This window comes from Chinchilla lanigera, unplaced genomic scaffold (assembly GCF_000276665.1).
Source record: "Chinchilla lanigera isolate Chin_1 unplaced genomic scaffold, ChiLan1.0 scaffold00010, whole genome shotgun sequence".
Taxonomy (NCBI): Eukaryota; Metazoa; Chordata; class Mammalia; order Rodentia; family Chinchillidae; genus Chinchilla; species Chinchilla lanigera.
This window is the reverse complement of record NW_004955411.1, coordinates 2,786,334-2,812,805: the sequence shown is the minus strand read 5'-3', so window position 1 is coordinate 2,812,805 and position 26,472 is coordinate 2,786,334. Positions and strand designations below refer to the sequence as shown.

Genomic DNA, 26,472 nt, shown 5'->3' with positions numbered 1-26,472 from the left:
CAAAGCCTGAAATGTTTTCTAGCTGGCTTTTTATAGAAAAACGTGTGGACTATGGTCTACACGCTGAAAGATACTCTACCAGCCCAGGGGGAAGGGAGAGGGACGCACTCAGGGAAGGACAGAGGGAGGCAGCGAGACGAGGTGGCCAGCCAAAAGGACACTATCTGAATCACTCAGACCCTCATTCCTACAGGCTGTCAGAGTGGGTTGTTTTCCTCCCGCCTTCCAGAACTAGCGGCACATAAAAAACACAATGTAAGCGCTGATAATCAAAAATGTTTTAATGATTAATGTTTAGACATCATTTAACAGTATAGGTATATCCACATGAGCTAAGCACACTCTGACGGCACACTACTGAATGTTATCATTTCTGTATGGAAATAGGTAAAGACATCTGCAAACTAGTACCCAGGGATAGAGACGCACACTACACACAGTCAGAGTTGTGAGGTCCATGTAAACAGATGCTGAGACTCCTTCCAAACAGAAAACCCACAAGACTAGTAAGAGACCCGACTGGTTCTCTTTAATACGAATGTGCAAAATTAAAGCATGGTAAACGGGTATTTACATAAATATCAAAGCCACAATCAGTTTATACACTGTCAATGATCTTCTTAGATGTCATGAGTGGTTCAGGGAATTCTGTTTCCCAAGGGAGAAGGTATTAAGAGGCTAAACTTCAACACTTGAATAAAATGACACACGTAATAGTCCTTACTTATCTGACCACTTGCCTTGAGTGTGAGACATGATTTTGTGATAAGCAATCTATTATTTTTAAACAAGCTGTTTTCAACAAATCTTTAGTTCTAAGCAGAAAATAATTACAGGTACTATTAGATTTCCATTACACAAGTTCTCTATCACTATCCAATTTCCAAGTTCTCTTATGCTATAGTTACCTGTTTAATTTTACCTTAAATTTTTAAGGTTCTTTTCCCCCCTTTATTAAATTTTAATAAACTAGGCACATTTAGAAGGAAGTTTATGTCAAAACAGATAGCAGTACAGGAACTAATTCAGACGTGGGCCCTTAGCCGGTGGCTCTCCACGGCTAGGGTACAGGACTCTAGTCAAATGGTAAATATGTACTCATCTCTCTTTAGTTTTTAAAAACCTTTTCATCTCTCTTTAAAAGGATACATTTTCTCTCACACTGGTGAAAAGGAAAATGGACTTGTTTCCTGTATAAAAACACTTAGCACTTCAGAAATTAAAAATGGCCTATTTATCTACACTCTTTCTAAAATCTTGAGGACAAGAATATATATTTAAGTTTCATCAAGACCGTTTTAGAGCCCCCCCTTTTACACTATTAATCATGGCACTCAAAATAAAAAAATAAGATCTGTTAAAAAGTTAAACTGACTGCCCCACTAGGTCTGAGCCTGCTTGACTGAAGCCAATATTACAAAACTGAAGGTGCCGTTTCTGACTTCACATCGACAAGTCTCTTGAAGTTATGTGTCACACACTAATTTCATAAATCTCCGTTTTTTTTTTTTTTTTCCAGTACCGGGAATCGAACTCACGACCTTGCGCTTGCGGGGCAGGCGCTGTGCCACTGAGCTAAATCCCCAGCCCCAATAAATCTCCGTCTTTGATTTTTCTAAACAGAGCTATTACAAATGAATACAAACTTGAAACATGTCCTAATTTAAACTAATAAGCTTTGGGCCCTGCTTTTTAAATTTTAAGGCATGTGTGTTTCTCTACTGTAACAACATTGTACAAATTTACATTTACAATCACATGCATGATCTACAGTTAAAAAAAAAAGTTTGGATTACAGTGTTTTAAAATTGTGAATCACAATTCAGCACCTATCATGTTATAACTAATAAGGCAACAGCAGTGTCGTATACTACAATACTCCCTTTCCACGGTCTAGCGCGGGGGTCGGTGAGAGCCCAGAAATGTGAGATCTTAGCCTACGTGGGTGACGGGCGTACGTACCCGAGGGGTTGGACAGATGAAGGAGCCCTACACGAATCACACTATTGCAGGCCGGACTAGCACAGCAGCAGCTGGCGAGCGTCGGGCACAGCGCGCTGTGCTTGCGGTCACAGGGCGCGTGGAGGGTCCGACGGCGCCGCTCAGTCCTTCCGCTGCTTCCTGGGCTTCACGCTGTTCTCCAGGGAGCAGCTGTTGGCGTGCCCGTTCACGGCGGCCACGGAGCCGTTCTGGTGGTCCTTCGGCTGGCCTTTCCACCGGGAGGCCCCCTTCTTGTTGTAAGTCTGAAACGCAGAGGGCAGAGGCAGCCTGAGCACACAGGGCAGCTCGCGTGACACCAGGTCTGGTTTCCTTTCACAAGCAAAGCTCACCGAGAACTAACACAGCTGTGTGGTCAAGTAACCTTGAACACACGGCTTGGCCCTGGCTTCGGTCTCGCTCCCATTTTCGGAGGCTTAGCCCAAGACGAAGCATCCACGCGCAGAAAACCCGCCCGCGCTTTCCCTCTGCCGGGCCTGGTCAGCACTGGGAGGCCGGGCCCAGCGACCAGGGCTGCAGCGCCGCTCCTCCAGGCGGCGGCTCCCAGCACCTGGGCCCGCCCGCGCCTGTCTCCCAGACTTCCCCACCGCCTCGGTGGCTACCTCAGCCCTTCCCCGCACCTGGGCAAGGCCGACTCCTAACCTCCCCGCGGCCAGCGTGTGCCCCACCGGGCCGCAGAACTAACGTGAGCTCAGGGAGCTGGCGCAGTGCACGCGCGGAGGAGGGCCTGAGCCCTAGGAGGCTGCTCCACCCTCGGGCTCTCCCGGCCTCTGCTCCCGCTCCTGATCGCCCCCATCTGCCCAAAGCAGTGCACAGCAAAGCTGCTAAACCACAAAAGCAGGGCTGCGTGTCTCCCGGGACCAGAGGCTCTGCTTCAGGAGACAGGGCTGCCCCAAATCTGCCTTCCTGCGAGCGAAACCCGCGTCACCTCCTCGCGGGAATGAGAGGCACCCACAACCCTGCGCAGGGCAGAGTAAGAGAACTGGGAAGAAAGGCAGGTTTCTGCCGATGGCCGCGACGCGACTTTCCCGAACTCTCACCGCCTGCGGTGTTGCGGGTAGCCCGGTAGAGATTTCTGACTGAAAAGCCCCTCTCGTGTGGGGCCCAGGTTGGAGGGAAGCAGCATGGCATCCGCCCTGGTAAACACTTTGCATTTCCAGCGTGACTCCTGCCCCCTCTGCCCCCACGCAGCCCCCGCAGAACACGTCCCCGGGGGCGGAGGACGAGCGCCTCTGCGGGAAAGGCCCCAGCGCCGAAGCCCGTGGCGGGCACTCGCCTCGTTGTAGAAGTTCGTGAAGAGAACGATGAGGGAGACCATGTAGCCAATCTGGAAGTACAGCCAGCCCAGCGGGAACGAGCACGGCCAGATGACCCCGCAGGTGGTCTGGACGATTGTCAGCACGAACTGGACCTGAGGGAGGCGACAGCAACGGACTGAGACCGAGTGCACTTCCCCCTGCTGTGGGAACAGGCGCCACCTCACGGACGAGCTGCCCCACGACGTGCACCCTCGGCCCGCCCTCCCGTGGGCCCCGGCACCCTCCAAGCCGCTTCGGCCTCCTCTCCACAGCTCAAGGACACAGCAGAGACTCGAGGGCTCTCTCTGAAGTCTTCTTTAAAAGAGCCAAGGGCGAAGGGTGTGTGTGCCGAGGGGCCTGCTGGTGTCGCTGGGGGACACGTGACCGGACGGACCTTCGCCCTGACCCTTATCCCCGCGGCCTCTGCTTCGGTGAAGGTGATGAACGGACTGCAGCCCCTCTCGGCTAACAGCAGCGCTGTGTCCAGGGATGGTTCCTGAGGAGTGAGCCTTGAAAGCAGGCGGACTGCTCAGAGACACAGGGAGGACGTGTGCAGGCGGCACCTGGCTACTGGTGGACGCCTCTCCGGGAAGAACCACAGAAGTGCATCTGCCTGCCAGAGGTCTGGCAGTTTCCAACATTCCCAGGTAGACCGTGCCTTCCTCCTGTCCCTCTCTTCGGCTTGGAGTTTAAAACAAGCCCAGACAGACTGGGCAGTCTGCTACCTCCAAGTGCAGAGCCTCATGGAGAGGAACTGGGCTGGCCTGGTCTCTCACGTCCGTGTGGGCCACGGCCGCAGCTGTGTGACGCGACTGACCTCCCTGTCGCCCCCGTCAGGTGCAGCAGGGAGGCTGCAGGACCATCGTCCCTGTCACGGTGGGGGCGGAGCCAGGGCTGGCAGCGGCCGGCGGAGGTGCTACTGACATGACAAGCACACAGGAGCTCTCAAGATTTTCTCAGATTAATTAAAACAATTTATTTTTAAATACTGACTTGCAGGACTTGAAGCAGCTTGGTCTGTTTGGAAAACTGGGTCAAGAAGGCCAAGCTGGGGCTGTGGGCTTGACGTCCCCCGCTCTGGGTCAGCTGGCGGGGGCTCTGACTCAGGTCCTCACTGCACGGTGGGGAAGTCAGACTCCCACGGCTGTCACAGCGACACTGCAAAGCCACTCATTTGGCAGAAGTGCCGCACATGGCGAGCACTGGGAAATGTCAGGGTCCTTAGCGGTGTTAGGAAAAAGCCCATGAGGAAAGGCCCCAGAGAACTGCGGGTCCGTAACCTACTGGCTACTGGCAATGAGCGAAGGCTAAGAAACAGTGGTAAGGGAGGCATCTGGGAGGCTGAGGCAGGAGGATCACAGCTTCTGGCCCAACCTGGACAATTCAGCAAGACCCTGTCTGAGAAGGAATTTAAAAGTGTGTGTGTGGGGTGGATGGGGTGCTAAGGATGCAGCTAAGGGTGAAGATGGTGCATTCAATCTCTTGATACTGTGAAGAAGAGAAGGAAGCAGGGAGACAGGTAGGTAGTTGGTGTGAAACTGCCATCACGTGCGAGCAGCTGCTGGCCTCCCTGCAGGTGGGGAGCGGCGCTCACACCAGGCGCCGCTGTGAGGGGCGGAGCGTCAGTGCACCTGTCCGCAAACCTCACAACAAGCTCTGTGCAGCCGAGAGCCCGCAGCTCCACCCGACACTCCCGGAGCGGGCCGGCCCCAGCCTGGGCTCTGGGCTGCGGTTAGACACGCACCCTGCGCACACGTCAAACGGAGGAAGGAGGCGGGGGTTTCCAGCCCGCCTCCTACAACCCCACCAGCCACGCGCCACAGGCAGTTTCTCCACTGGCTGAAAGAGCACTCCCTGATCTGCTATTTCAAGAAGTGAAACTGCATCCAACGAGAAAAGGTGGGGAAGGGATACGTGAGATCCTATTAAACACTAAACAAACCAGAATAGGTACGTCCAAATCGGGGCACGGCAGCGCGCAGGGGCAGGTCACTCACCAGCTGCCCCTGAGTGATGTACTTCTTCCACCAGAGGTACGGGCGCATGGACGGGACGGACGACAGGCCATAGTACGAGTACATGAGGACGTGGATGAAGCTGTTAAGCGTGGCACCAAAGTAAGCTGCAGGGACAGAGAACGTGGAAGGCAGCTGCATCAGCACTTCACACACCACAGGCACGGAGAAATCCCAGCTGCCTTCTGGGTGAGAAAGACACCCTCGGACAGCGCCGGGCAGCACTGACTCCTGGACGTGCAATGGACTCATCCTCCATGCGGGAGCGGCCAGGCGGGCATCTGGCAGAGGGCCACGATTTTAGGTACCTGCCTGGCAGCACAGGCTTGGCTTTCAGGCTCCTGCAGCCCCACAGGCAGCTGCCCAACTCCTGTGCCCACCGCCCCAGCTGTGCTACTGTGGCGTCGCCGGCTCACTGTCTCCCGGGACCGCAGCGCTCAGCCTTGGTCTTCACTCACGACAGAGGCAGACGCAGCCCCGCAGGGAGGGCAGCGCCGTCTCACCACACGACTCGCACCTCCCGCAGGCCGTTTCTCACACTGCCCCGGACACTGGACGACGAGGCAAAGCTACTGCCTCTCACGTGCGGCTGGGGGTGCACGACGCTGAGAGCAGGAATGCGCTGCTGCTCCCGGTGGGCAGAAACCGACCCTGGGACCCAGGACAAGCTATGCCCATTCTCTGGTCCAGGTTCTCAGGGGCCAGCTGGAGCTGGCCGCCCACTAAGTGCCCTTCAAGTGGGAAGAGGGGCTCTCTATGGGAGCTGGGCAGTTACTCCACAGTGACAAGGCACGTGGGGAAACACTAGACAGGGGGGCAGCGCCGCCAGCCCACGAGGCCTCGGCTTCCTACACCTGGCAGAGCTGGACTTGGGAAGTCCCTTCTAGCTCTAAACCGCAGTTCCAGGAATCTTGGTGGGCGGAGTGAATCAAGGGCAGTGCGATCTGAAGACAAGAAACATCTATGAACAGACCAAAGGTTCTCAGTCAAATTCTTCAAAAAATGTGACCCAGCCACTTGTTGAAATTCCCAAGTTGAACTTGGAGGTGAGAACTTAATTTCTGAAAGTTACGAGACTATTATCACAAGCTTGCCAACCTCAGACAGCCGACATGGGACTCAGGGCATGTCACGGAAGTCGCCCTGGTGAGCACAGTGCTTCTGCTCTGGCCACCTCCCGATGCACCACGCAGCCAGGACTGTACCTCACCACCAGCCGAGCTCCTGGTGCGCTCTGCACGGTGCGACCGTACCTCTCTGGTCAGCCCGGCAGGCAGATGCCTTCCACCCAGACAGGACAAGGAAGCCACCGCTGTGATGCACAAGGTGCTCTTATTTCTAAACGCGGCTCAGGCGGGCATCTGCCTCACCTGTCCCTCCAGTGCAGGCCATTTACTAAAAACACACTCTGTGCACACACGCCTCATAAGCTAGCATTAAGACCAACTCAGACACAAAGCTTGTCATGGTTTCTCTCTCCCGCTCTCCCCCGAGCCTCATCAACCTTTAGATGTGGCCTTTTCGGAGGCAGTTGAATCTAGAGTTTGTCACTGATTTGTAGTGCAATGCTGGGATTAAGGGTGGGTGATTGCTGGATCAGACCACGGACTGGACTGGCACCGCCCGAATCCCAGCAGCCTGGATAAGATAAAAGAGGCACACAGCCTTGTTCTCCCCTTTTGCTCTTGTTGCTTTTGCTGTCTTCTGCTGTCATGAACAGTTGCCCCTCTGCCATGTGCCACTCTGCCTTGGAGCGAGCCGAGTGTGGACTGATCATGAGCTTAAAAAACCTTTCATCCTTTGAGTGTCAAGATTTTGTCTCAGCAACGAGAGAAAAGTAACTAAGACAAAGCTCCAACGCTGGATCCAGAAATTTACACGAACAGCACATTTCTGGGTCACCTTGCACCAGCCCTGTTCACACCGCCCCCAGACACCCCCTGGACAACACTTACAGTGGCCGCAGGGGACCCAGTTCATCACGAACCACCAGATGTTGAACATGGAGGCGTGGTGGTAGACATGGAGGACGGTGATCTGGTAGTTGTTCTTGCGCAAGATGAAGAAGAAGGTGTCCATGAATTCGATGAGCTTGGAGAAGTAGTACCACCAGAGGACATGGATAATCTACAGGAAAAGGGGCAGAAGACTTGGTTCATCCTCAGCGTATTTCTCACGTTGCTTCTGGTGTGTCTCACTGACATTCCAGAATGTAGAGTCAACCCAGAGACGCCCAAGCCCTGCGGCCCCCAGCACCCTCTAGGTGCTGCAGGCCCTGGTCTCTCTGACAGTGGCCTCAGCCAAAGAACACGCGGGACACTCTCCAGCACCAATGGGAACGTGGAGCTCAGGGCTCACGGCCTCGTCACCGGCAGACTTGACGGTGAGAGAAACTACCGGGAAGCAGCTCTGCTTTCAGGGCTTGGTGTGGGGCGGGGACCTAAGACACAGAAAGGACGGGGAATCTGCCAGCGTCTGGGTCCTGCCCGGTAGTGTGTCGAGCAGGAGCCGGGGGGAGGCACGGCCCACACTGAGCTTGAGCTGCGAGCTCTTATTTAAAAACAAAGCAACACCTCGGTGGGAAGCCGGGTTCGCGCTGTCACCACTACCCACGGAGCGATGTAAGGGATGTGAGGCACTACCCGTACGAACTCATTCCTGTCCAGTAGAACCTGGCGGGTGCACACCATTTCCTCCATCAGTGTTAACAGGAGTTACGTTTACAGAGAGGCTCTAGCTCTCATTTTATACCTTTCAAATTCAAGTTTTCACACTGTGCGTATATATTGTTTATCGTTTCTAAAATGTCAGTAGGGAGTATCTGGGTAGAGAGACTAGGGTCCATTTTATCTCTTGTATAAATTCCTCTACTAGAAAGCACAAAAATGCTACTAAGAAAGACAGTACCTTCATATCCGAGTCCCCGGCGCTGCGCGTGCCCTGGCAGAAGAAGTTGTATCTGCCTTCCCATACTCCTGCCACCAGCTGGAAAAGGAGCAGAAACAGGCTGAGGACCCCACGAAGCCCTACGCGACTCAGCTTCACTAGTTTCGGAGTCTGAAATCTTCCTTTGGGCTGGGCTGAGCGTGTTGTCTAAGAAACACACAACCCTAAGAAACATCGAGAGGAGGTGTCCAGTGCCTGAGTCTGACTTCTCAAAGGCTGCCCTGCTGGCAGTGGAAGGAGCCTGGCAGCCCCCTGGGCTGCTGCCCGTGGAGAAGCTCCTCTACCTGCCATCTCTGTGGCATCTTCAGTGCGTTGCTCCCTGGTCCTACGCCTGGGACCCAGAGGTCCCGGCAGCCTCTGCTGCTTCCCTAAACCAGGGCTCCTTAAATTCGAAAGTGTCACCTGAAGGACAATGCACTGGCAGGGGCACTTCTCGCCAACTGGCCCGGCAGGGCTCTAACAAGCCTCAGGCGGTGCTGAGGCTGCCGGTCTGGGGCTCACACTCACACAGCCAGTGATGCGGCCCTGGGTGACTGGGGCAACCTCCCCTTCCTCCGCTCTCCATTTCTGCATCACCGCGGGAGCTGCGCACCAGGCCTCAGCAGAGCAGCAAATGGGGCCCAGGCATCAGAGGCCACCTGTGGCGGAGCAGGCACCGTGGTAGGAGAGGCCCCAGGAACCGGGGTGCAGGCCCCGCGTCACTGCCCACGGCCAGCCCTGGTGAGCGGAGGGCCTGCTCCCTCCTGGGCACAGCGGGGGAGGGAGTGGCTGCGACGCACGGCACTCTAGGCGCGTTTACTGTGACTGCCCCCTGCATCCCCACGCTGGCCAGCCGCCACGCTCTTAACCCGTGTGACGCTGTTCTGTGTGAACTGCAGCTCACAGCTCTCTTCAGAATCTAGTGCTGCCGTTTTCAGAGCAGTTCCCAACAGCACTGCTGATACGATACTACCCAGGAGCGCAGCGGAGTCCGGCCCTACCCAGGAGTGCGCGGACGGGAAGGGCCCAGGCACGGAGCCGGCAGGACACCCTCACGGGATTCCGACGGATGCCGCCAGGGCTAGGGACGCAGCTCCCAGCCTGCCGCACAGCGGGGTCACCCTGGGAGCGTGACAGACATCACCAGTGCCGCACCCCGACCACGGAGCAGAACCTCAAGGGGCTCTTACAAGTCTCCAGGTAATTCCAGTGGGAAACTAGGACCTTGACCCCGGGGCTTCACAAAACTTCAAGAGAGGAAGGGCCGCCACAGTGCTGCTCTGGGGAAGAGGTGACCGGCACAGGATCCGAGACGCCGGCCGTGACACCGAAGCTGAGGCAGGCGCGCTGTGTGCGCAGGGAGGCTGCTGCCCTGCCCCCAGCCCAGCCCGGGAACAGCACCTGCTGTGCGGTCACGGCCGCGCCCACACCCACACCGGGCTTGGTGCCCGCTTCCCTCCTTCCTGCTCCCCTCCGGCTGTGTCCCCTTTACACGTGAAAGTGCCGTACAGCGCGAGCAGGGTTTTTGCGGCTCGGAGCAGCGCAAGGTTTGGGTGCTCTCAGACTAGGTGGGAAGCACTGTGTGCGATGAACCAGTGGTGAGGAGGCGGGCAAGAGCGGGGCGGGCGGAGGAGGCCGGCCAGCGCCTGCAGGCCTCGTCACGCGCCCTGCGGAGGGGAGCGCTGAACGGTCTCTAACGCCGGCTCCCTGTGCCAGCACCTACGGAACCCACGGACCCTCACCAGGCAGCAGGCAGGCGCCCTGTCAGCCCTGCGCCCTTCTCCACGCAGCCCTAGCAGAAGTCTTGAGTCAAGACAAAGCCCAAGTGGAAAGTGGACCTGGAAGAGGCTGGAGAAGGTGCCCTCGGGGCAGTGCCCGTGGCCACCCCTTCACCCGGGAGCACAAAGATGGGTTTCTTTTGTTGTCTGAGGGTAAGAAGGGGAAACGACACTTCTTGTTGATCTTTTCAAAGGCTAACACAGTTTGCATGAAAAACAAATCTGTGTAGTTAAAAATGTACTAACATGATCTATCTTTTGAAATTTCTACTATCTTAAAAATATTTCCGCCTGGTATGGTGGCCCACACCTGTAATTCCAGCACCTGGAAGGCTGAGGCAGGAGGATCACCACAAGTTTGAGGCCAACCTGGGCTAAATACTGAGTTCAGGCCAGCCTGACTATACAGCAAGACCCTGCTTCAAAGTAACAACCAAAACTTTCTTCTCGGCTCTGCCGTCACTGTTTTTCCAGCTACCACTTGGTGTGTGGTGTCCTGGGCTGGCTTTGCTTTGTACCAGCTTATGACAGGACGGCTGGTGTGTAACAGGCACGACGAAGGCAGAAGACTGTGTGGGAGTGCCCACCTTGGCAGGGGTGGCGAATTCAAGCTACTCTCTGGGGAAGCGGGGGGCAAACCTGCCCTCGTAACTCCGCGGGCATCTTGACCCCACAGACAGGCACGGGGCGGGGGCTCTTGAGAGCTCAGCAGCGGCACGGGCTTGGGCAACTTGGCCTGCGCTCCGCAGCAGGGGAGAGTCCAGGTGGACCCCTTGATGCTTTACACTAATGGACTGTAGACCTGCCCTTCCCCACTGCCCCTGCTGAACGAGGAGGAAAAAGCCCCAGTTAAAACGCCGTCTCTGGAGGGCATGGAAGGAACCCGAGGCCAGGCTGCAGGTCTGGCCAGGCACGCGGGAAGCCGGAGCTCATGCTGCTCTCCGCAGTGGGGACTCTCAGGTCTGCGCCTGGCTCCCTGCAGCACCGCTGCCACTGCCCGACACCTCCAACGGGGCCGCTGCGCCTTGCAACCCACAGCCTGTGTCTAAAACCCCTCAGAAGCATGCCTGAGTCACCAGAAGGAAGCCCCAGGGCCTAGCGAGGGGTTCAGGGAGCCACGCCCTACCCCTACGTGCCCATTCCCCCTCTGAACCTCTGCACGCTCCAAACACAGCTATCCTGACCGCCTGGGAGGCAAGCGAGAGCCGCAGGCGGGGCCTCTGCACGCTGAGTGTGTGGCCCGGACGGTGGTGTCGGTCTCTCCCAGCTCAGTTCTGCACTCAGACGGAACCGGTGTGTGCCATCCCCAGGCTGTGGGAGGCAGTGCGGGGACGCCCAGCTCCGCGCCCACACCATGCACCAGTCCGCACGAGAAATGCTGCCCACCACCATTATCTTATTCTTTCACCCGCAGTGCCCTGCGCTCCCCGCGCAGCTCTCCAAGCCCCACCCTGCAGAGCACAGGGAGGGGTCTCTTCTTCACAGCTGCTCCCGGAGTGCCAGCAGCCTCAAGTCGGTTCCTCCTCTCGCCTCACCCTGCCGTGACTCATGTTACTCCATTGTTAATGGGAGAGTTCTGTGCTGCTCAGTAAGCCTTCCGAGGGTGGGGACTGACGCCCATGTCAACAGTCTCCACACGGAAGCTCCCACACAGGAGGTGCTCAACAACTATTTGGGGTTTGTTTGTTTTTCTGTACCGGGAATTGAACTCAGGACCTTGCGCTTGCCAGGCAGGCGTTTATACCACTGAGCTATACCCCAGCCCTTCAACAAATATTTGTGAAACTAATGACAACATCAAGGCACTGCGCTTATTTTCCCAGAATCTATACCTCAGGTTTCACTAGCAGCAGTGGGGAATGGGTGCTTCATTCTGCTATTTACTTAACAAATGGAGAAATTAAAACATCAGGAGGTATGGTAAGGGGCCTGGGCTGATGATGGGTATCGGGGTTCACAAGAGGAAAACCGTTCCTGGTCGAACTTCACACTGGCCGAGTTGGAAATTCTCAAATATTTACCAGCAGGAATTACGTAACACAACCAAGGACCTGAGCTAAAGGTAGGTCCCCCAAGACTCTACCCAACCTCCACCACGGCCAGCACTACGGAGTTCTGCTTCCCACAGCCCACTAGAGCAGCACAGGACGCCCACGGGTGTGGAGCACACAGCTCACAAAGCACACAGGCGCTTCCCTCTAGCCCATCAGCAGCGGACAGACAGCCTGACTCTGCCACACGCATCGCACACAGCAGCTCCGAGTGCTCCTGCCCTCGTCTGTTTCTGAATCCTCTGTAGGAGGACGACAGGCCCCTCCATGCCTGAAGGATGCTGCAGAAAAGAACATCTCCACTTGTATCTTCATCAAGGTCTGGTTTAAAAGTAACCGTCAGCTATTCTGAAATTAAAAGCACCTATTTCCTCTAGGGCTTTCAGCTGGCCAGTTCTGGCAGTGCCACGAGGGAATGAAGTCAGGGCAAAGCATGGGGCTTTGAACTGCAAATCTCTGACGCCTAAGGTGTAAGGAAGCCCATTACTGTAACCTCACGGTGCCTTTCAAAAGGGTTTTCCTCTTCCCTATGATCAGGAACACCCTCGGCTTACAGCTGAAAGTAGTTTTCTTGGTTGAAAGTCCTAAGGGCAGTTTCTGTATACTTCAGATGTTTTTAGAGCAGAACACAGTCTGTCCTCGGGCCAAACTGAAATGCCTATGCCTGGCATCCACCCAGCCCCAGCCCTGCCCGCCTTTGTGCGCCTGAGTCCTCTTGCCCTTCAGCACCCGGGAAGCTCCCTCAGCAGGCAGGACGAAGAGCGCAGTCGGTACTAAGCGCAAACACCCAGCACCGCCACCAGGGACGCAGTACTGGAGTCCTTGATATTCCAGCCAGGTCTTTGCTATTTCTGCTTCCAGTGTCTGAAGTTCTGTAACTAGGACAGAAGTAGCATCCTGACTGTAAGAAAACCCTGACAGCATCCTCTGCAATAATTTCAAGGGCTCCAGCCGCTCCTCTGCATCTTGCTTTGCAGAGCAGCACGGGTTTGGGTGAAGACTTGGAACATGCTCCGCACCTGGTGACACCAGCCGCAAAGCCAGGTCACCCAAGGTCTGGAGTCTGGGTCCGGCCCAGGGTCGCCCCCAAAGCTTCCTCTGTAGCAATGTCCTTTTCCCTCCCTCCCTGGGCCTGGGAAAGGAGTCTGGGTTGCATCTCTACCCTACCGGGAGGCATTTTCTCAGAGCAGTGTCAGATAACTGAGGGGCAACAACCTGCTTCCGCGCAATCCCCAAGAGACGCTTCTGAGCAAGAGCCTCCACTGTAAGGGAACTGACCGTATTCTAGGTTAGTCAGAGTAAGTACTGACCATACCAGATATTTCAACTTTTCTACACCTCTGTTCAGTGCAAAGAATGGGAAGGCTAAGTATATTTTCCAACGTATTTTGGTAAACAAAACAATTCTCGTATGAAATTCAATGGCTGACTGCCAAGCTGTTTGATGCTTTTCCAAACCCTATTTCCTTAAAATAATACATCTATTTTAGGAAAGTCTGAAGCAAAAGAAGTACAAGATTGCTGAGAATATGACCCCAAAGCAGCTGCTCCACGGCCCAGCAGAGGCCATTCCGCGCCAGACAGAGGCTGTGCAGAGGGCAGGTGCACAAGCAAGCACCCACCTCCCGCCTCGTTTCTTCCGTCCTCCAGGAGGAAGCGTTGGAAGTCTTCAAAGGGCGATTCAGGGAAAAGCAAACTGACACCCGGCGCCCACAGCCCAGCAAGGCGGAAGTCAGAGTCAGTTCCCCCACGGAAGGACACACCCCAAACAGAACGCACCCCAGCACGCCCACACGCTGTGCCACCTACGAGGCAAGGCTTTTCTGCTCCCCCAAGTTAAAATGAAGACACTGAGTCTCTAAAACATAAACTCATCTCATAATTTCTGAACAAAGTTATCTGAGAGAGTATAACCAGTAATATTCGTGTAAATCCTTTAAAAAATCCGAGAAAGTAATATATATAAAGAGGAAAAGTACAAAAAACTTCAGATAGAGACATGCCAACTTTAGAAGAAAGTTCCATCTGCGAAGGGGATAAACTTCAGATGTATTTCTATGTTTTATGTATGTACGTATGGGTATGCAAGTATGTACGTATGTGCTGGGGCTGAACTCCGGATCTCGTGCATGAGAAGCATACGCTCTACCTCCGAGTGCATGGTCAGCCCCATCTGTTCCTTCTTTCCTTCCTTCGTCCGTCCTTCCTTCCTTCCTTCCTTCCTTCCTTCCTTCCTTTCCTTGTTTTTTTTGAGACAGGGTCTCACTCTGCAGTTCAGGCTGACCTTGAACTCACTGTGTAGCCCAGGCTGGCCTCAAACTCATGGTGATCCTCCTGCTTCAGCCTCCCAAGTGCCGGGATCACAGGTGTGCACCACCACATGTGGCTCATGTTTTCTTTTTTAAACAAAAAAAATCAAAATCAATGAAACAACAACTCTGTGAAGTGACAGATGTAATTTATGATTTTTGTTTTAAATATTTTAATTTTTTTGGTACCAGGAATCAAATTCAGGACCTCGCACTTGCCAGGCAGGCGCTGTGCCACTGAGCTACATCTCCAGCCCTAAATATTTTAAAACAGTTCCAAAATCACAATCTGAAATAAAAACTGCAAAGAATAATAAAAAACACATTTGGAGTCGCACCAAGTCAGACCCATCTATCCAGCTACCAATCTTTTTCTCAGAATTGTATTTTCTATGTTATGAATGTCAGAGAGAATTCTCACACTTTTCACAACATGCAGTTCTAACTCAAAGACTAATCTTGTCTGTGAGCTACGATTTATCTTGGATCGTTAAGTATCATAAAAACGTGGCTCTGGTACTTGCTTTTCTCCTTTCCTAACATTCAGGATGCGTCTGGCGGAGTAACCAGCCGTCGTAACCATGGGAACAAGGCATGGAAGGAACCGCTCATTACAGGCGTGCGCCGGGCAGCAGTCATGGGGGCACGTCCGTGAGAGCGCCTCTTGTTCCTCGGGAGCAGGGATGCCGAACAAGCTGGAGGAAGTCACTGCCTAGAGCTAAGCGCTCTCCCTTGTACCCTGAGGACTTCACCGAGGCACCGAGTCCTTGGCAGAGAACTCATAAACCAAGGGAAGACACCTGCCAGAGGAGGTCGCAGGTCCGACGAGGGAGCCCTTGGCAGTGGAGGCCCAGAAGGAAGGCCTGGCGCGAGCGGTGTGAGGAGACGGCCCGGGCAGCAGCATCCTCCCGAGGAGGAGGAGCCGCGCTCCTTTCCCCGCAGGGTCTCCGGGTGACTGCAGTGCCGGCGCGGCACAGCCCTGCCCCTACACGCCCGGCAGCTTCACGCGGCGGTGCAGGTGGCACAGCTCGCGGTCAGATCCTCTCCGTGCGGGGGGAGAGAGGGCAGAGGCAGCGCAGGAGAAAGGCAGGCCGTCCACAGGGTCCGCAGCAGCGTCGAGCAGCGGCCAGCGGTGCCCCCACAGTCTCCGAAGGGGCTCGGAGCTGTGGGCAGGCCAGGCGAGAGGCAGGTACGAGGAGAAGGGAAAGCTGCAGCTCCAACCTGGAGGGAGGGGCCCTCTTCCTGGGGGGTAAGAGGAAGTCACTGACGGTCTGAAAAGTCAGGCTTCCACTGGGGGGAAGTATGCTCTGAACGGGGCGGTGGAAGGCACGCAAGATGTTCACGTCTGCTATAGGAAGTTTTACAAGACTACATAACTAATACAAAGTTGCTCTTTACAATGTGGAATTTCACTTCTCAATCACTGCCACTGCCTGTGATGCTAGCGCCGCATTAGTCAGCTTTCCACTGCTGGGACAAAACATCTGACGCCGCCAGCGGAAAGCGGGGCAGGGATCACCGAGCTCAAAGGCTCACAGCCATGGCCGTCTGGCTCCAAGGCTGAAAACTCTTGGCAGAAGGCGCTGGGAGCAAGCAGGCACGGGGGCCTCCAGCAAGAGCCCCACACCCGGACATTCCCCTTCCGCGCAGCACCCGCAGCCGTGAGCACCGGGCTCTAATACTCCCACATCTCTGCAAGTCTTTAATCCAATTAGACTGGCAATGCAGATTAACTCGCACAAATCCACTCCCTGTCAACTTGATACCTAATCACACCTTAAACCACCCCAAATCTCTAAACAAATACAGTGTGAAGGTCATCATTTTGCCTGATACAATGTAACTACTCTGTATAACTGAAAACATAATAATCCCTTCCCCAAAGTCTCAACAATCCCAGCACTGCTACAAAGTCCAAGTCCTAAAACTCAAGACAAGTTTGAGCTGTGAGTCCCTATACAATTCAAAAACCAAGTTCCCAATGTAAACATACAACAGCACTGGGTAAACTTCCCACTCTAAAAGTAAGGATGAACGGGCATGACACCCAGCAGAAGCTAAAAGGCTTGCCATACATCCTATACTTTCAAACGGAAGTGTACTACTATTAAAGCATTCCTCAAATCACGTATCTGTTCTTCAAATACTAAGTTCATGAGATCACTACAAATACGCCCCCTTTCAGTGTTTTCTTTTGGTACCAGATGCATAAACTACTTTCACCTATATTCCTTCTACATTCAAACCATTTTAGTTTTAAACAGGGTTCTAGTTTTCCTTCCGCTAGTTCAAAGTTGGGGCGGACCCCCCAAGGACTTATCTTTTTTCTTTCATGACTCCCCTTGTCTCCTTTAGTGACCATTTCCCTCATGTCAACGCAGAACTTGCCAAAGCAGCTATGAATTTATGCCACAGAATTAAATAAACAAAAATGCCAATGACTACTTATTTACTTAAAAATTCTCTGCAGACTCAAATATGTAGGTAAGCAGGAAGGAAAGACTAACAGTCAAAACCTTGCCCAATTGTATGACCACAGCTCCACCTCACGTGACATTTCCCTAAAATGAGGGCCCACATGGGCCTCACACCCTCTTCAGTTTGGTCTGTTGCAAAGCCCTGTGACTGCCCTTCTGTGTCTTATTACTCAGTGAAATAGAAAAGCCAAATGAGAAGAGAAAAGCCTAGACCTACAATAAGAGCTGACCAAGGGCACACTACAGTGGCATTACTAACTGGGTCGATGTAAGTATAAAAACAGCTAAAAAGTCAAAGGTAATTATCCTCTCTGGGCTTACTCAGGCATATCCTAATATAGTTTACAAATGTGATTTAATATAAGGAACGGTTGCCTGCTTGTCTATTACCTTTCATGTACTCTAAACTATGAACTGAAAGTGTGGTTTGCTTCCTCTGCACATTTCTTAAACCTCCATGGTGCTCAGACGCCGTGGCTCAGGCTTCCACTGGTGTCGGCTCCGCAGAGGAAACCTGTATTTTGCAGTAGCGCAGGGTATTCAGACCCCAAGCCTCTCAGATGCAATTTATACAGCAAAATCGATACGGCAATTTTCTTTTCTTTACCACAGAAGTATCTGCTTAGGAGACGTTAAGTTATGAAGTTACAGTTCTACTTCTAAGGGTTGAGAAACATTGAGGCAAATGCTTACATTCTCTAAGAGTCAGTCATCATAAATGTTTTCTCTAGCACACTCGTGTCATAACAAACTCTGCCGCTTCCTTACAGAATGGCTCTATCACCTATCAGTTATGGGCAGCTGCAGGTCACTGGAGAACCTGATGGTTGCTGGAGCTCTGTCCCTTGTGCACTGAGAGCTGTACCCCGGCGGGACCAGGAGTCACTCCCGCACCTTCCCCTGCCTCCATCCTGCAATCAGTCTCCATCCTGGAGGCTAATTAACTGCCTTCACTCTAGAATAGGACAACAAAAAGCAAAAGCAGTTGTAAGCATTTCTTGGAGTATCAGGCATAGTGCAAAGCTAGCAAGCATCTATCATTCTGGTCCTAATGTCTACACCTCGAGTGACACTGCCCTAACGTGAGGGCCCAGGTGGGATGTGTGGGACAATGAGACACAGATCTTACAGCTGCACACCTCCAGCGATCAGTGCGGTCCACGAGGGTACACACCTGCACACACGCCTGCACACCACTGGGTGCATCCAGGGAGACCGCACTGCGCCTGAGCCCGAGGGGGAAGTCACCTCTAAATGCTACCTGTAAGATTCACATTCATGCCTTCTTTTGATCTCCACAACCCTCCTTTGGCTGCTCCTACGAGAATTAAAGCCATAAAAACGATCAAAAACCTACACAGGCGTTCCAAACATGCTTGTTTTATGGCTTAATTCTCCACCTAGAGGAGTTAGCAACAGGGAAATGCTACCCCAAAAGGGTAGAGTCCTTCCCTAAAAAATGTACACAAATTGTTACTCCTGGAAGGCAGCTCTCTTCTCTGAGTTTTACCAGCTGTGGTAATTACCCTTTGCAAAACAGGAGGATCAAGCGCTGATTTTGATGTCTTTCACTTCTTCCCCCCCAGTATGGACGATAAAATCCAGGGCCTACGGGTGCTAGGCAAGCACTGAGCTGCACACCCACTGCTTGTCTTTGATTTAAGCTACAATAGTTGCCTCTGAGACTGTCAAGTCTGACTTTCAACATCCCAGTCATGTAAAAGAAATAACTGGGTGTGAACTCACACAGATCATTCAAAACCTCAACATGGACCTTACCATCCACGCACTTCAGCTTTTAAAGAAGAACCTGTGAGATCTAACAAGTTACCAGCTCAGGACCGAGGCCAAACTGCCATGAAGTTTACCAAACGCAAGTCCTACCCACGTCCTTCCTCCCCACGCAACGGGAGCAGGCCATCCTGCGGCGGCACCACTAGCGCCACAGAGCTCTCTTCCACACTTGCTCATCTCCCTCTCTATCCTGCTCACAACAGAGCATCTGGAAACTTCTTAGCTCTGACTATCCCACAAAACAAAAATAACAAAGGAATCAGCACTAAAGGCATCTACTCTAGATATTCCAGAAGACACTTGCATAAGCAACTCTGGTGTTGTGAAAAATCAATCTCAAAAATACTCAAAATGCGTTAACAGGCTTGCCCGCCCACGTCTGAACCCACTCCCTGCAGCAGGCAGCTGCCTCTCCTGCCCTCGGGATGTGAGCGGGGGCAGCAGGAGAGCACCCGTGAGTGAGAGGAAGCCACACAACGTCGGACTTACCTCGACGAACATATAGAGAGACAGCAAAGTGAGCCCGAGGTTATACACCACTAAAATTCCCCGGCAAGAGAACGGCTGTTTATTCTTCATGTATTTTGGTCCCAGCCATACAATTAGTAAATAAATGATAGAGCAAACCAATGTAGGTATGTAATTGTCTAGAAGAAACCATCCTTTCACTCTGGTATCTGAAAAACAACAAAAGAAAATGTTATTAATAAGGTAGATAAGTTTTAAAACACTAAAAAAATTTTCTAATTACAATTTATAAAGCCACCTAATAATATTTATACATGCATATACATGTATGTGTGCTCCTCATACACACAGACTTATTTTCCCAGTGCTGAGGATTGAACCTAGGGCCCTGCATATGCCAGGCAATAGCTCTGTCACTAAGCTACAGCCACAGGCCAACCCTGGCAAAGCAGATACAGAGGCATGAATCTTCAGTATCAAAGGTGAAGCTCTTGGCTACATGTTCTGAATAATAATGTCTATATTACTTACGGTTTTTGCTAAGTAAAATAGTAAGTTATGTTTTCTACAACATCTAGAAGAAAAGAAAGTGGAGTTTCCCACTAGCTGGAGTTACTAGAGTCACTGAGGTACGGGGTACTGAAATCCCTGATACAGGGTCTGTGAACTCTGAAGTCCTCCATGTCAGAGGGTCACCAAGGATGCCCCGCATGTGCAGACTCAGAACTGCGCCCCCGGCCAGGCTGGTGACACTGCTCCTGACCAGAAGGCAGCAGCTGCTAGGAGCAAGCGGTCAGCAGGAAGCAGACAGTGACTAAAGACCAAAGACAACGCGCTGGCGAAGCACCCATGGGCACCTTCGGACCATTCAAGGGACAGTGCGGAGGAGCTTGAGCAAGAAGCCTTGTGCCAATCCAGGGGAGCTCCTGGGGCAAAAGAGACCTCTCCTCCCCATGCCCATCCCTGGCAGGGATGAGGAGGGAGAGCGGAGACAGGCCCAAGGGGTCCCCACCAGCAAGGGACAGCCGTCCTCTCAGATGGCTGGTGGTGGTCAGCTCCCCACAGCAGAGCGCCTGCAAGGCTCAACTGCATCCTTCCCAAGGGAGGAAGAAGTCTACATGCTCCCCCGCACCCTGCTGCAGCGACACCGCCAGACCTGCGAGCCCCAATCTCACCCGCCCACTGAGGCCCTCCACTCTGGAGCGCAGAGCGCATCCAGATTCACATCCTGCATCCTCCGAGCAACAGTAGCTAAGGGGCAGGTCCACCCTCTGGCTCCCTGGCTGCACTACCTTCCTTTCTTGCAGACACTGAACTCTCCCAGGGCTTCTGGTAGCTTGCTTCCCTCCCTTCGGAGGTGCCGGGCACTGCCTCTCCGCTCAGGCCGCTGGGCAGCAGAGGGCGCTCCCGCCAGGGCTGCACAGCGGACGTCCTCCGCGGGTGCAGAGACCCAGCTGCAGGGCACTCAACACCTCCGTTCTCAGCTCTAGACCTTGGCATCAATTTTGACAACACAAGGTCCAGCTTACAGACTAACATTAGAAGGCTCCACCTCCCACGTGCGTACATAAAATAAAATGCACAAGCACACTCTCTCCACTTCCTTTTCTCAAAGCTCTGCTCTGCACCTTACTGTTTCATTTTTCTCCCAGACCTTCTGTGCCTGCACATCACCGAAATCTCCGCCTCCTCCACCTGCTGCGTGCTTCCGGGCAGCAGGCCCGCAGGGACCGGGCCAGCCCTGGTGCTCCGGGCCCCTCTGGTGCCTCGGGTTTGCTTTCTAAAGGACAGGGCCTGCGAAGCAACCATGGCCATTGAGCTTCAGCGGATAAAAGAGCGCTGGGGAAGCGTCCTCCTCCCTAAAAACCACGGGGTGAACGCCTGGCTCCTCTCCCCCGGACAGACTGAGTTGCTGCGGCCACCCTCATGACAGAGGGGTAGCAAAGAAGGGGAGTGACAAGAGCAAGCTTCTTGGTCCGCATCACAGAACGCCCGGGACAAAGCAGGACTGCCCCGCCTTGGGACGGAAGCTGGCAATCTTACCACTGCTTTAGCCAGTGGCAGCTGAGCTTTCTGCCCTCACAGCTCACACGCCTCGTCTCTACCTGACACACGGGGGTTCACTTGTCACTTCGATCAGCTGTTCCTAACTTACTCATCCTGGCCCCATGGAAGGGCGCGAGGCCACACCCAGCGCTGGCCAGCGCAGAGCCGTGCCAGTGTCCTCTGCGCGTGCACTGAGCAGCACCGCACTAGCGCCGGGCCTGGCAGCGCCCAGGCCCCTCCCTGCTAATTATCACCATGGTGTCAAACGCGATTCCTTTCTACCGCACTGGTGGATACAGCTCCTTTTGTTTTCTTTTGTGTTTTAAAAATCATGAGTGAAAGTGAGACTATTTTCGTCCATTAAAGGCTATGTGGCTATTCTGTAAATCTGTGAACCTAAAATGTTTCTTCTTTCTAGGTAAGACATTGAAAGATGACAATATGGAGCTGATTCACTTTCTAAAAGACTAAAATAAAGACAGACATACAACTGAGCTCAGGTGGACACCTGTGCGCACTGGCAGGGCGCGAACTGAAGGACAGAGAGAAGGCCTGCAGGGCCGGGACGTGGCCAGGGGCGCCGCAGTTGCCCGGCACGCACAGGCCCCGGGTCCATCCCAGGACGCACAGCAGGGCGACGCGCTTGAGCCCAGGAGTTCAAGGCCAGCCAAACAAGGAGCTGTGGAGGGGGAGAGGTTCCAAGTCTTGCTACTAGCGTGCCCTTGACAATGGTACAGCTAAGGCGTCCTCGGCTCAGGCTCTGCAGCCTGGTTTGGTCTCCAGCTGACGTCAGCAAGGGCCGCCGCAGCAGCAGGGGGCCAGGGCCACTGCAGCTGTCCTCACTGTCAGGGCTGCGAGCGGGGTGAGCTCCGTCGCGTCACGGAGAACGAGAACCCTTTCTGGAAGCTTCATGTCGTGTTCCCAAGCGGCTCCAAGGACAGGCAGAGAGCCACCGACATAACCCTAACCCTAAGCAGCGCGCCTCACCTCGGGGGCCCAGCCACGCCCTGAAGTAGGAACTGAGCGATGCATCGAAATGCTCCATCTTAAAACCTGTTAGGAAAGAAGGACACTGATTAGTCTCCGCTCAATGCTTTTTATACAGAATTTTTATGACTTAGCAATTCTTTCAAAGAATATGCAACAGACATATTTAATTCTTCACATTAAAAGTAACTTTTTCAGTCCCTGAACATGACTTCTGTGCCAGTTCTAGCTTGGAAACCTACAGCGAGGACACGAGCCCGAGCTCTCTCCACGGACGAGCCGGTGCCCTGCTCTTCTCTCAGTCCCGCGACAGCGCTTCCCGCGAGGCCGCGTCTGAGCCCCGCAGACACAGGCCGCGGGGGGAGCCCGGGGGGCGGGCGCCAGCGGGAAGAGCGGCGTCCTCACGTGGCACTGCGGCCGACAAACACGGGGAGGGGGAACCCAGTGCCTCCCTGCCCTCCGCCCACGCCCCAGCTCCTGCCAGGACAGACCACAGGCAACACTTCCAAAGGTGCTCTCCTCTGACCACGAAAACATCACGTGAAGTGGGTGCTTCTCTCATTCTGGGTTGGCAACACACCAGCAGACGATCAAGTGCACGTTACATTAAGAACAGTAATTCACTGGTCATGAGGACCAAAGTGCTCCACCAGTAGTAAGAGTATTTTGTAACCTTTTGTTTTTATTCTATCAATGTTTATGATGTACTCAGGTGTGACATAAAATGTATTCTTATCGTAGGGTCAGTACAGGGTCAGTATAAAAAGTTCAGAAAAGCACAGTTACATATAGAAGTATATACATTACGTATTTACTGTCACTTAATAAAATGTCTTGGAGCTGGAAGTGATATTTACCTCCACATTCTAACTTTCTACAGCTCCTTACACTTACTCACCATGCATTCACTCGTTCATTCATTTATCTTTTTGAGACAGGGTCGCACTATGCAGTTCAGGCTGGCCTTGAGCTTGCTCATGTAGCCCAGGCTGGCTTTGAACTTGCAACAGTCCTCCTGCCTCAGTCTCCCTAGTGCTGGGGTTAGAGGCGTGTGCCACCACGCCTGGCTCCATTTAAAGTAAGATTTACAATCAGGGTAGCAAAGCATTTTTCGTGTGCATACTGCCAAAGTTTTCATTACTGAAGTCAGGAGGCATACCGTTTCATCTTTCCTGGCCATTCTTCTTGTAGAAATAACCACCAACATTTTAATTTGCAGGGCAAAGACGGAAGTCAGCCTCAGCCACTTAGGATGGCTTCTCTTCCCTGGTTTGCACACCGAGGCACACGCACTCCCGGCCCGGCCTCAGGTGAGCACTCACGCAGCCAGCCCCTGGCTCTCACATCACAACTGAGGCCACCCGGCTGTGGGCCGGGGCCAGCAGCCAGCAGCCAGCAGTGACACTGAGAGAGCAGGCGCCCAGGGCTGCGTCCCCACCGCCTCCCTGCCCCTGCACCTGCAGAGGGCAATGCGCCCCAGCCTGCGGGGGTGAAGTGAGAGCGGGCGCCCACCTTGGTCACATGGTCATGACAGCCATCCAATCCTGGTGCTGGGTCACTTCTGAAATAAAGCATGGCCACCAGGCTGAATAACTGCCGGACAAGCTGCTCACCACGGACAGATTTACCTTCCTCCGACACGTTTCAGATCCTGGTCTTATCACCTCATAGATAATTCTTACCCACTTAACAACGGGCCACACAGGTGAATAATAATCAGGTACGAAGCCTGAGGGTGCTTTTGAGGTAGAAAAAAGGCATCACTTGGGCTGGCAAAGCAGCTCTGTGCTGACGTCTTCCTAAAACAGCTAGGGTTTGAAACTTTCCCACTTACAAACAATGTGGCTTTGGGCAAGTTATTTAACCTATCTGTAAAATGGGCAAAATAGTAAAGTATTTGCCCCTAAGATTAGGACGATCCAATGGTTTAATGCACACCAGGCTCTTCAAGCAGTGCCTTGCACGTAGCAAGCCCCAGCCCTTCCCTACGGCGTCTGCCTGAGAACCGGCTCCACAGCGCCGCGGCAGCCAGGAACCCAGGGCGCTGCTGGCGTCCTTGTTGAAGTGCTGTTCTGAGCGCTGTGCGCTGTTGATCCGGCCCAGGTCCTTGTCCACCCAGTGCCGCCAAGGAGCCCCGTCACTGTGACAGCCGCGGTGCTCACGGCTCAGTCTCAGCAGCAGAAGGGGGGACGGGGGGCTGCTGGCCACATCCCAGGGCAGGGAGCGATCCGGAGCACAGCTGGTCTGGACGGGCAGTGCTACCGTGAACGCATCTGTCAAACAGGCCACCGGCGAGCGCCTGCTGCGCACCAGTGACGGCCACACAGGCGAAGTGCAAAGGCGCGCACCCGGCCACCGGGAACCAGCGACACACTCAGGAGAGAGCTAGGGACAAGCAGACCGAAAACACAACCAGGCTGCAGACACGTATGCGCATACGCTACACGTGAACGTTTAATATCACGCTGTAAGAGCAAAATTCTAACAGCACTTTGCGATCTGACCTCAGGACATACCTGACAAAAATGTTAAAACAGAAACACTAAATCTACTGGGAGAGAAAGTAGGCAGAAATCTTGAAGACACAGGGGTAGGCAGAGAGTTCATGAACAAAAACCCAACTGCACGGGAAATACTTCAAAGAATCAACTGGGTTTCATCTTATTAAAAAGCTTTTGCACATCCAAAGAAGTCACCAACAGAGTAACAAGAAAACCCACACATTGGGAAAAAATTTTAGCCAACTGCCCCTCAGGCAAAGGACTTCAAGCTAGAACATATAAAGAATTAAAAAAAAAACAGGCACCCCAAGTCAAAGACCCAATAAAAAAATGGGCATCTGAAATGAATTCACACTTCCCAGATTAAGAAAATATATGAAAAAATGTTCAACATCACTGGTCATTCAAGAAATGCAAATTAAAACAACACTGAGCTTCCATCCCACCCCAGAAAGAATGGCTGTCATCAAGACATCAACCAAAAACAAATGCTGGCGGGGCTGTGGCGAGAAGGCCCCTCTCCACTGCTGGTGCGAGTGCAGACCGGCGCACTGTAACATCCTGGCATGCTTTTGGTAAGCATGCAGCCACGTGTCTCATTCTAGCATCTCACTCTGAGAAACTGACTGAGCTGCGAATTCCCTCCACAAACCACCTCGTTTAACACGGACACCAAAAGGGGAGTGAGCGGTTCCGCACACACCGAACCCCGCTGTGCGTCAGCTCCCTGGTCCCCAGCACGTCCAGCCACAGGTACCATGTTTAGGGCTTGGCGGTACTTAGGCTAAATTTGAGAGAAAGACCACAATACCCCAGCATGAAATACAGAAACCCGGAAATACGAAATACAAAGGGGCAAAACCCAAATCCCAGGAAGTTTTGCTACCTCCAAGTACAAAAACATGCCCAGTTGAATCATGGGAGGTTAAATAAACACCAGCACCTGCAAGAGGAAGCATGTCTGAAACCCGACACCACCACAAGCTTGACCCAACCAGCCCCCTCCACTGGGCTCCCAGGGAGGACACAGCACAGTGAGCTGCTGCCATCACAACTCCCGAAGTATCTGCAGCTGGAATGGGGGTGCACTCCTGTAATCCCAGCACTCAGGAGGCTGAGGCAGGAGGATCATAAGTTTGAGGACAGCCTGGACAACTCAGCAAGAAACACCGCCCCCACAAAGAGTATCTGTCTCCATGAGGGTGAAAATGCTAATCCTTGTGTCATTTCTAACTGGTACAGGAAAACACAAGACAGTACTCAGCAAATAAAATTACTGGGACCTTAATGCAAACCTGACTGAACAGAGAGCAAGGTTTTAAAATATATATACGAGCAAGGCAGGAGGATTCCAATCTCATGGACAGCCTGGGTAACCTAGTAACACCCTATCTCAAAATAAAAAATAAAAAGAGTGACAGATATAACAGTAGCCAGTGTCTCTGGGTCTCCCAATGTCACAGACATGCATACACAAAGGACACACGCACACACACACACCATCTAGAGCTGTCATACAGATCACAGTAAAGACAGCTGATTTCCTCAGCCTGTAACTAGTCCATTCATTCACTGACTGGTACAGATATCTACAGTCCACATTTGTTTTTTCTGGCTGCTCTGAAAGTTCTCCTTCCTATGAAGTCAGCCAAGTCACATTCTTTTTGGTTTAAAAATACATTTACTGCTGCAGTTTATTATTTTTTTATTTTAATTTTTTTGTCTTTTGAGACAGGATCTCACTGCCCAGGCTGGCCTTAAACTCATGGCAATACTCCCGCCTCAGCCTCCTAAGGGCTGAGATCACAAGTGTGCCCCACCACAC

The 26,472-nt window shown here is 53.1% G+C and overlaps 1 protein-coding gene across 1 annotated transcript in view; it reads right to left on the bottom strand.

Annotated features, from left to right (window-relative positions):
• Positions 1-261: 261 nt before the first annotated feature.
• Positions 262-26,472, bottom strand: part of Elovl5 (ELOVL fatty acid elongase 5) — a 65,313-nt gene continuing 39,102 nt past the window's right edge. Inside the window, exons 2-8 of the mRNA XM_005377606.2 lie at positions 22,147-22,212; positions 19,135-19,322; positions 8,219-8,296; positions 7,267-7,438; positions 5,294-5,418; positions 3,275-3,409; positions 262-2,243 (exon numbers count right to left, since the gene is read on the bottom strand). Of these exons, the coding sequence (XP_005377663.1) occupies positions 2,103-2,243; positions 3,275-3,409; positions 5,294-5,418; positions 7,267-7,438; positions 8,219-8,296; positions 19,135-19,322; positions 22,147-22,204 (897 nt within the window). The 5' untranslated portion in view covers positions 22,205-22,212 and the 3' untranslated portion in view covers positions 262-2,102. The remainder of the gene's footprint in view (positions 2,244-3,274; positions 3,410-5,293; positions 5,419-7,266; positions 7,439-8,218; positions 8,297-19,134; positions 19,323-22,146; positions 22,213-26,472) is intronic.